Source organism: Teleopsis dalmanni, chromosome 2 (genome assembly GCF_002237135.1).
Source record: "Teleopsis dalmanni isolate 2A chromosome 2, ASM223713v2, whole genome shotgun sequence".
NCBI classification, from domain to species: Eukaryota; Metazoa; Arthropoda; class Insecta; order Diptera; family Diopsidae; genus Teleopsis; species Teleopsis dalmanni.
In genome coordinates this window covers 222,969,765-222,979,849 of record NC_051847.1, presented here as the reverse complement: position 1 = coordinate 222,979,849, position 10,085 = coordinate 222,969,765, and the positions used below count along the sequence as shown (strand labels likewise).

Below are 10,085 nucleotides of genomic sequence, written 5' to 3'. Positions count from 1 at the left end.
ACTTTCTTTCACTACTGCCTTGTAACAATTAATCCATTAAAGTTAATTCAAAATAGATTTTATCTATACACAGTTCCAATTCAAGAGAAACAAAAATAATAAATGTTTAATATATCATAAAGTTCTGAATCTGTGATCTGAAGAAAGACAACTATATAGTAAGTAATGATTCAATTATTATTTCTCTAGTTTGTATAACCGATCTTGATCTTAATAAGAGTCAATAAATTAGTTAATGTACGTTTGATTAGAAAAAATAAATAAAATTTATTCAAATTGTTTTAAGATGATCTCTGCACATGGAATAAACTTCCGTGTGTTTCGGAATTTTAATTAATTACTTACACTAATGTTTCAATAATTGTTAGAAGTATTGATTTTAGCTAGAACACCTTTGAATAGATCTATAATTTTCAAATATTTGAAGTGTTGGAGAATTCCAAACTAGTACGCATGAGTAAACTTGTCAATAAAGTCTTCATTGGCAAATAATTAAAAAGTTTGGGTTAGTTTGTTAGATTTCGTTTAAAAAAATATTTAGTTTTTTTATTATGGACATTATTTCAAAATAAACATTATCAATAGAAACATAACTACTTATTGAGTTTCGTTCAGGAAAAAACGACTATGTAAATGTTATTCAATGTATATATTAAAATTCAACACATACTGTTCCTTATAAAAATGTTCTTGTTTTATTAATTAAAAATAATGAAAAGCATAAAGTAATATAATTCAAATAATTTTATAAAAAAATCGCTCAACTACTCAACTAAATTTGCTGTAATCCAAGGCATTTGAGGTATAATATCCGCATAAATACTAGGATATGCCTTCGAATAACATTTATTCATACCAAACGAAAGAACCCCAAATTGTACATAACGATTTAGTGTCTTATATGGTGCCAAGAAGAACAATGGCCCACCAGATTGAATTGTACATGCTTCATAAGTATCTCCTCCAGCACATAAATTATTTTCAGTTATATGCACATTCTTGAACAATTCTTGACAAAATTTAGGTTCTTGGTGCTTAACTACAGCTCTCATTAACACTGAAGCAGTTGTGCCTAAAAAAATTTAATAACAAAATAGAAACAAGATGTCATTTAAAACGTTAACTTACCATTTTCGGTTGTACCCCAACCAGTGACAATGTATTTTTCACGATTTGTGTCCGCTGTACGTTTAGTTATTGGTAAACAAATGGGCTTTATATGTACTAAACAATTGACAATAGATATTTATAACAGCACATATTATGTAAATAAAAATAAATTAACTGTTAAATTCAACATCACGATCCAATTTAATTAATCCAATATCATTAATAAATGCTTGTCTACTATAATATGGATGTACTATAATTTTTTCAATGCCATAGTCGACAGCAGGAGGCATACATATAGTTCTACGTCCCTTTCTTTGACAATCAGGATCTGTATTTATGTCATACTCACCAAGCCGTACACCAACACTATTTAATTTCATATCAAAATATATGTATATAAATGTTGTTATATTGGTTACTTACATATTAATGTCTACCACCAAGCAATGTGCAGCACTTAATATATGTCGATGGGTTATTAAAGAACCTCCACATTTATATGGTTTTTCTGAAGATTTATACTTTAACAAAGCATTCCAGGGAGATTCACCTAGATTGGTTCCCCTCGCAGCCACATGACCGCACTTAAGTTCATTTAAAAGTTGCAATCCGTTTGGGTTTAAGGATTTTTCATAATCATCTTCATTAGAATCACAACAAATATAAATCTAGGCACATAAAAAAATGTTTACTTTTCTTTAATTAAAACTTTATAGTTCTTGAGATTCTTATTATTGTTTATTATTCTTATTACTATTGGAAAACATTTTTTATGCATTTACAGAGAAAATTAATAATTAATAATTAATAATGTGCATATATTAAATAAAGTCTTGCACTTACATCATCTGGCGTTGGTCCAGTACAACGAGATTGTATCAGATGTTCTCTATAACTTTGTGGTGTATTTTCACCTAACCTCGATAGTTCGTTGACAACTTTAACGCAGGAGCGAATAGGTACACAATTGCCATAGGACCCAGTTGGCGTAAAACACGATGGTTCTTTATATAATTGAGTTATAAACAAAAACACAATAAGTAAAATATAATATAATAAATATGTAATATAATTATTTGACTAACCTGCATTTGCAATGGAGCTTAAAGTAATTAATACTCCAATAACTTCAAAAAAATATCGGTGCCTGTACGATCTCATATCGATCATTTATTCTTTTTAAAACTATTTTAATTCTTAATTTGAGAATATAAAAATTATTTCATTACTCTTTAAATTATATAAACACACTTTAAACCGCACATTGCACTACAACATGATATGCGGAACTAAATCCATCTTTTTGTACAGTTCATTAGTAATTTTGTATTAACTTTTGTAAACAACGAGGAACAGTGTTGTAAAGTGTTAGCTCTACAGCACTGTTTAGCACTAAGTGATAAAAATTAGATCAGATATTAGTTTACATTATAAAGGGAATTCAGGCTTTAATGTGATTGTATTGGATATGGTTGGAATGTACAAATCTCAAAAATAATCACAGAATATCTTTTATGAAGCGAGAACACACCAATACGATAAGTTGTAACCGAAAGCAGTGGACGAATATATGTGACAATGTGCAATGAGAATCACAAATAAGCTAATACGCTGATATATTTGATCATTAGAAATGTCTCACGTGACATCGTAACTGACTTTACCCAATGCATGCAAGACTGGTTGTCGGAATCTCTCTTTCTATCATTGTGTCTCTTTCATTCCATCTTGTGTAAATATCCTTTTCTGTATTTGAGGTGTAAAATTTGATTTGGTGTGGTCCATTTTTATGAAATAGATATCCTGTGGACTACATAACTTTATTGAGTTAGATACACTCGTTTCGAAGATATAAGTATTTTCACTATTTCATAGCTCTTTCTCATATCAATGCTAATACATAGTTTTATATCACATTTTAAACTTATCTTAACCAACACTGGAAACAAGCTGTTATTTCAAATCTACTTATCGCGTATTCTCGTGAAGCTGTGTGACTAATATTAAAGATCGAATTCCAGAAATTCGTAACAAAATATAAACAATTCTCTTATCATTAAGTATTCATTTGAAATATTTGTCTAAGTTTGCATTAATAAATAATATGCAATTAATATTAGAACAATTGTGAAATTTTGTATATGAAGCGAAACAATCGAATAATCAAACTTAAACTCAATTTTATGTGATTCATAACGATTTATAATACATATTTAAGACATTGTGGTTTCAATTAAGAACGAATAATTTTTACAGCAATGTACGGTGCATTCCTGGTAAACAAGTCAAGTTCTAATGCACGCTAGTCAATGCTATGCTATTATATGTCACAAGCAAAGACTCACTATATTTTATACAATTTATTTGTGTGATACGCCATGATTTCACTTGATAAGCTTTCTTAGCAGATACTAGGCATTCACATATAATCGTTAATAATTGAACAATAAACATTTAACGTTGAACTATCAAAGTTTCAATCTACAGCATTTATTAAGTAAATGCTGTAGTTACTTAGTTTCCAGCTAAACACACCTACTCTGAATTAAATGGGAGTTTTTTCTCTTTTTCCATTTCCTTTATTTTGAATGAAAGATGAATGGGAGTTTTTTCCCCTTTTTCGTACCAAATTTTTCCCGAGCAAATTGTTAATTTAATATGTATTAAGTAACAAATAATGATTAGTTTTTCGAATATATTTTAATAAAATTATTATAATAAATTTAATATGATTGTATTTTTATTAATTTATTTTATTCACAAGAGTTTTTTTACAAATTAGAGTATTAGTTTGAAATATTTAAAACAATAGAATATATAGAGAAAGTAAAATTACGCAATTTTGGAACTAGAAGAACGTAAACTTCAGTTAATACATTAATAAATCCGATATTGTTACATTAATATTACTTCTTTTGTTTTTAGGAAAAAAATGAATTATATATAAAAAATAAATAAATTAAAATAAAAAATAATTAAAATAAAAGTTTTCTCTATCTCCTCTATAAACATTTTCAATATTAAAAGGATTTAAGCCTCTTATTAGATAGATATTTTCCATTACACATCGAGTTCTACTATTCAAGATGAGTGAGCATAAGCCAAGTTAATATTTTGTAATATTACAAAATAAGAATAGGTCCCTTCCTATTAGGACTATATATGATCAATGGCGAAGTTGTGGGAATGTGTGTGTTCAGTTAGTCTTTTAGAGCAATAAAAAATAAATTAAATTGTTATGTAAACATCGATAAAAACACCGTGATAGTTTTTTAACTGTAAATAGGATAAGGTTAATCCTTACCGGATGTAATGGGTTCAGTGGCACCGCAAAACACTGTTTGCATCCAAACGAAAGTGGGCAACAATAAAGCTGCTCCCGCAGCTTAAGTGATTCCAGTAGAAATTCTGCCTGCCAACACCTCTGATTCATTGATGGATATGGACGTTAACATATCCTTTTCCTTCCCAGCTCCCTCTATTCGATCAGAAGAGTTCCATTCACTCACATCAATGAAAAATTTCTCAAATTAAACGAATTTTGTATGGTTACTTTTATAGATATTGAAAGAGCTTTTAACAACATTCTTTCTAGTGCATAGCAAGCGTACTCTCGCGTTTGGGTGTTGATGATGCGCTTTATTAGCTTTATTATATTAAAGCAAATATGGGTTCATCACTCCACAAGGGGGCGTAATCTCTCTTATTCAATATAGTGGTGAATGAGCTGCTACAAAAACTGAGCAGACGAGAAGTAACATAATCAGCAATTGGATTTCCATTTGGCCAATGCTGATGGAAAAATTTCTAGCAAATCGCCAACACTGTGTAAGAAATTGCTAAAGACAACAGTGGTAGCTTGGATTAGTTGGTCTAGACACATGATGCTGACGACCAATATGAGAATGGGTAAACCTGTCGGACTGAAGTGAAAGTGGATGAATTGTCTTTTACTTGACCTTTGCTGTCGAATGGTAATTCAACCAGTCATCCAGGCTTCAATTAGACCAAAGCTGATGGGGGAATGTCACCAACACTATTGGAAGGCATGCGGATTGTATGAGCGGGTTATATTATTTGTCTCTACTTTTCCTGAAATCGAAATGACAATAGTCTATGAAAAGAACCCCAATCCGGTAGCCATATAAATACAAAATCTAGTTTACACAATGTTTGCAGTTCTGAAATATTGAAACAATTTTCTAATATAAGCTCCATAATATGCATGACATCAATAATGGTCAACTCTTATTGAGGTATAAACTGAAATGCTTATGCGAATGGCGTTCGCTAAAATCATACCAAGTAAAAATAAAAGTTTAGTCTATTCAAACTACATTACCAATTTCTATAGTTAAATAGACGAGTAAGTAATACCGTTTTCAGCAGATGTCAGACCTTAGCAGGAACATAATTCAGATTCATTAATTGTATTCAATATATTTGCAGAAACTATGCATTAATATTCTTATTATAATAAGAGTTAAAAGGGTCACTGCAAGTACCCTTGGTGTTTCCTTGGTCAATTCCTTAAAGAATTCAAAACATAACATTTTTGGAAATGCTCTTTAATATTATATAATAAATAAATTATATTATTTAATAATTATACATAATTGATAAGTGTAATTAAATAAATAAATATAAAATAAACATTAAATATTGGTATTATTATATAGGCAGGTGTATGTTATTCTATATGGCAAGAAATGCAAAAGTTTGTAAAAAATAAAATTTGTTGACTAAATTAGTATTAAAATGTAAGCGTCATTTTTTTGTAGTTTAGGCGATGACATTTGTAATCCATGGAATGAATTCTTTCAAGTTTGTAAAAATACCAGGATACGTAACACGACCGCAACCAACACCGCCTAGTGACGCAACTCCATATTGTACATATCGAGTTATTGTACCTCTGTAGTTTGCATTAAAGAACAATGGGCCACCAGAATCACCGGCGCATGTTTCGATATTACTGCCGCCACCAACGCAAATTTGTTGCCTTGCAATCTCTAAGCCTCTGTAAATTTGTGTACAGTAATCATTATCACGGTGAGGAACGTTTGCTTTCAATGGTATTGGAGATGTTGTGCCTGGTAAACAAAAAAATAGGTAAAGTCATGTAATCTTCATGAAAGAAGTTTTCTGTTACCATTCTCTGTAATACCCCAACCAGCAATGATGTATTCCTGATCTCTTGCAATTACTAATGAACTTGGGGTTATGGGTAGACAAATTGGTTTGATATGTTCTGAATGGTTAGAAAATATTTATAGATTTTTTGATTGCTTTATATATTCAAACTTTTAAACTTACTATTGAAGTTAACTGTACGATCTAAAGTAATGATGGCCAAATCATTTAAATATGTATTACTATCGTAATCTGGATGTGCGGTAATTTTTTCAATGCCATAACTTTTAGAGGATGAATCCGTGTTTATATCATGTTCACCTAAACGTACATCGACTCTATATTAGTAATAAAAAAAAATAATTTAATTAGTAAGGTATAAAGTAAGTTATAGTTTTGTTGTTGACTTACATATTAAATTGAAACTTAACAACACAATGAGCTGCAGTTATGACATGACGATGAGTTATTAAAGAACCACCACATTTGAATGGATTCGTGTTTGCTTCATAACGTAACAACGCCAGCCAAGGGTAATTACCCAATGGTACTGGTGTACCACCAGCAATACGAATAAATTTTTTTATACCGCACTTTAACGAGTGGAGAAGATCTAGGCCTCTCTGATTTATGCCGCCTGAATCTGTTAGTCGCTCACTGATGCTAATGCTATTATCGGTAAAAGCACAACAGATGCTTATATTATCGCTAAACTGTAATAGATATAAGAAGAAGAAAAAAAGAATTTTTTATGAAATGTTAATGTAATTTTTTGTATTTAAGATTAAAATTAATGCTAACACTGGAGATATCGCTTAGTGCGTTAAAGAAGGAAGCCTCCAAAAATCTAAACCTAGTTCTGGCCAGGCTTTTGCTTCTGTGCATCAAATCAGAGGTTCCGGATTTAAAATAGATTGACCATGTATCCCTTGACCTGAATGCTGAGGTAGTATGGACCACTATTAGCCTGTGTCAAAAAATGGTCATAAATCAACCTTCGACTGCAGGGAATTGAAATAGGGGTATCCGTAGAAGAAGCATCCAGTCTAGCATGGTCATCTGCGCACTCATTTCCAACTATATTAGAATACCCGGGAACCCAAACTAGAGTTACTTTGGTCCTTTCACTTAATACGTAAATAAATTCTCTACATTCTCTACATGCTCTAATCTCTAATAAATGTCTTTTTATTATTACTTATTGAATTTGTTTTTGAAATAAATAAGGGTTATTGAAGATCACGTTTTGCGTAATTTTTCAGTAATTTCTGGGGCCTGAAATAGGTATAAAACATAGAAAACGCAGTTCTTTTTTTGCGTAATTTTACCATTTGGCTATTAGTAGAAAAAATTTTATGTAACTTTTTTGGGTAACGGAAATAGAAGCTTTAAAAAAAATCGAAAATGGTCACTTTTGAATAAGTAGTAAAAAAGTTATAAGGGTTTAAATTTGGCCCAATTTTTGCGAAATCGCATTTCGCTAAAATTGAATAAAACTGCAAATACCGTAAGAACTGTATGTAATAAATGTTTATAATCTAATAAGACTAAAAAGTTTTTTAACGATAATGAACGATTTGTTATGAAAATTTTGTATGACAGTGGCATTGGGAGGAGTACCATGAAAAAGTTTGGGCATATATATTATAATGTAGGTTTTTTGGGCACCAAAATTCTAGTAAGAAATTGTAAAAACGTAACATTTTTCACCTAAAATTTGGAGATGTTTCGTTAGGCCAATTGGGCTCAAATTAGATCCAAATACAGGCTATCTCAAAAATAAATTTTATGTAAATAACTCTACTGGTTTTAAAAATATCGAATTTTGATCGCCTAATTTCTGGTTTGGCATACTGTGCGTCGGTATGCATCGTTATCTTTTCTAGTGTTGTAAGCAGCCCTGCTTCCAATCCCTCTCTTAAAGGAGTTCGGGTAGTAAAGCTATTGCCGAAGTGTAAGCGAGGACACAGGTAGTCCGATTCACTATTCTCATCCATCGGATAGAGTGATGAAATGTTACCATGTCCGAACACAACAATTTAAATCTTTAAGCTTTTGTGCGGCACGATCTCAATGCTCCCGTTGCACCCATCCAAAGAAATCTTTGCAGTCTGATCAGCCTTTGAGCAATGCACTGTTTATACACCGACGGCCACCACACCAGGCAACCAAATGTCAAAATTGGCCGAACAACGGACCAGTTTTACCATACATCCTTTTATACGCATAGAAGGCCACACATATTAGGCGAATTCTTTCGTCAATGTTGGCACTCCAGTTAAGCGTTGAGTCAAGAATTACTCCTAGATACTCAACTTTGTGTGAAAGAGTTAGTTTTTGACCGTTTCACTTTTGCAATGGAATGTTTGGAATCCTATATTTGTTGGTATTAACAATAACAGTTCTGACCTTCTTTTAAATACTGTTTCTGTGACTAAATGACTTAAGCCCAAAAATGATGTCATACCTTGCAAATATAAAAATTATCTAAATCCAAAAATGTGTAGTTTAGATTATGTGTAGATTATTTGTTCAGGAAAGGTTCTGTTCAACTATTCATTGAAATTATATGTGGACTGCTCTACTTTTTACAAATATTGTATATTATAAATATTTTAAAAGAACTGAAAAGATTTCAGATATTATACTATAAACCACTATAGTCATTGAAATTTAAAATATATATATACTTAAATATATATGACGCAATAAATCCCTTCCTTTCACTTAAGCTTACGTAGAATGTCAAACTTAGTTCAAAGACTCTATATACATTCTTTAATTAAAACTTTGTAATTCTTGGAATTCTTTTTTATGCATTTTTTATGCATTTACAGAGAAAATTAATAATTTTTTATGTGTATTTATTAAACAAAGTCTTGCACTTACATTTTCTAGCGTTGATCCAGTGCACTGAGATTGTATCAATTGTTCTCTATAACTTTGTGGTGCATTTTTACCGAATCTTAATAGTTCGTTGACGACTTTAACGCAGGAGCGAATAGGTACACAATTGCCATATAAGCCAGATGGGGTAAAACAGGATTGCTCTTCATATAATTGAGTTACAAATAAAAATATAATAAGTAAAATATAATAATATATAATAAATATGTAATATAATTATTTGACTAACCTGCATTTGCAATGGAGCTTAAAGTAATCAATACCCCAATAACTTCAAAAAAATATCGGTGCTTGTACGATCTCATATCGATCATTTATTCTTTTTAAAACTATTTTAATTCTTAATTTGAGAATATAAAAATTATTTCATTACTCTTTCAATTATATAAACACACTTTAAACCGCACATTGCACTACAACATGATATGCGGAACTAAATCCAACTTTTTGTACAGTTCGTTTGTAATTTTGTATTAACTTTTGTAAACAACAATGAACAGTGTTGTAAAGTGTTAGGTCTACAGCACTGTTTAGCACTAAGTGATAAAAATTAGATCAGATATTAGTTTACATTATAAAGGGTATTCAGGCTTTAATGTGATTGTATTGGATATGGTTGGAATATACAAATCTCAAAAATAATCACAAAATATCTTTTATGAAGCGAGAACACACCAATACGATAAGTTGTAACCAAACGCAGTGGACGAAAATATTTGATAATGTGTGCAGTGAGAATCACAAATAAGTTAACATAATACGCTGATATATTTGATCATTAGAAATGTCTCACGTGACATCGTAAGTGACTTTACCCAATGCATGCAAGACTGGTTGGCGGAATCTCTCTTTCTATCATTGTGTCTCTTTCATTCCATATTGTGTAAATATTTTTTTCTGTATTTGAGGTGTCCATTTTTATGAAATAGATA

General features: G+C 30.7%; 2 protein-coding genes across 2 annotated transcripts; both read right to left on the bottom strand.

The window, feature by feature from the left end:
- Positions 1-762: 762 nt before the first annotated feature.
- LOC119679049 (serine protease grass-like) lies at positions 763-2,378 on the bottom strand. Its single transcript, XM_038091198.1, has 6 exons — positions 2,199-2,378; positions 1,957-2,117; positions 1,537-1,781; positions 1,286-1,479; positions 1,129-1,224; positions 763-1,072 (listed from the first exon to the last, which is right to left on the bottom strand). Exons 1-6 carry the CDS (start codon positions 2,281-2,283, stop codon positions 765-767), a joined length of 1,089 nt encoding a protein of 362 aa, XP_037947126.1. The 5' UTR covers positions 2,284-2,378; the 3' UTR covers positions 763-764.
- A 3,436-nt stretch (positions 2,379-5,814) lies between these two features.
- Positions 5,815-9,560, bottom strand: LOC119679047 (serine protease grass-like). Its single transcript, XM_038091195.1, has 6 exons — positions 9,383-9,560; positions 9,136-9,296; positions 6,658-6,959; positions 6,430-6,584; positions 6,266-6,364; positions 5,815-6,206 (listed from the first exon to the last, which is right to left on the bottom strand). Exons 1-6 carry the CDS (start codon positions 9,465-9,467, stop codon positions 5,896-5,898), a joined length of 1,113 nt encoding a protein of 370 aa, XP_037947123.1. The 5' UTR covers positions 9,468-9,560; the 3' UTR covers positions 5,815-5,895.
- Positions 9,561-10,085: the final 525 nt, after the last annotated feature.

What these genes read in the sequence shown, in the direction of transcription:
- LOC119679049 (XM_038091198.1), bottom strand. Translation starts at nt 2,283, where the DNA reads ATGATCGATATGAGATCGTACAGGCACCGATATTTTTTTGAAGTTATT. An exon ending in CTGGACCAACGCCAGATGAT is followed by an intron (nt 1,782 to 1,956) that starts GTAAGTGCAAGA and finishes TTATGTGCCTAG; the next exon opens with ATTTATATTTGTTGTGATTC. An exon ending in TTGGTGGTAGACATTAATAT is followed by an intron (nt 1,480 to 1,536) that starts GTAAGTAACCAA and finishes GAAATTAAATAG; the next exon opens with TGTTGGTGTACGGCTTGGTG.
- LOC119679047 (XM_038091195.1), bottom strand. Translation starts at nt 9,467, where the DNA reads ATGATCGATATGAGATCGTACAAGCACCGATATTTTTTTGAAGTTATT. An exon ending in AAGCTCCATTGCAAATGCAG is followed by an intron (nt 9,297 to 9,382) that starts GTTAGTCAAATA and finishes AATTATATGAAG; the next exon opens with AGCAATCCTGTTTTACCCCA. An exon ending in CTGGATCAACGCTAGAAAAT is followed by an intron (nt 6,960 to 9,135) that starts GTAAGTGCAAGA and finishes TATCTATTACAG; the next exon opens with TTTAGCGATAATATAAGCAT.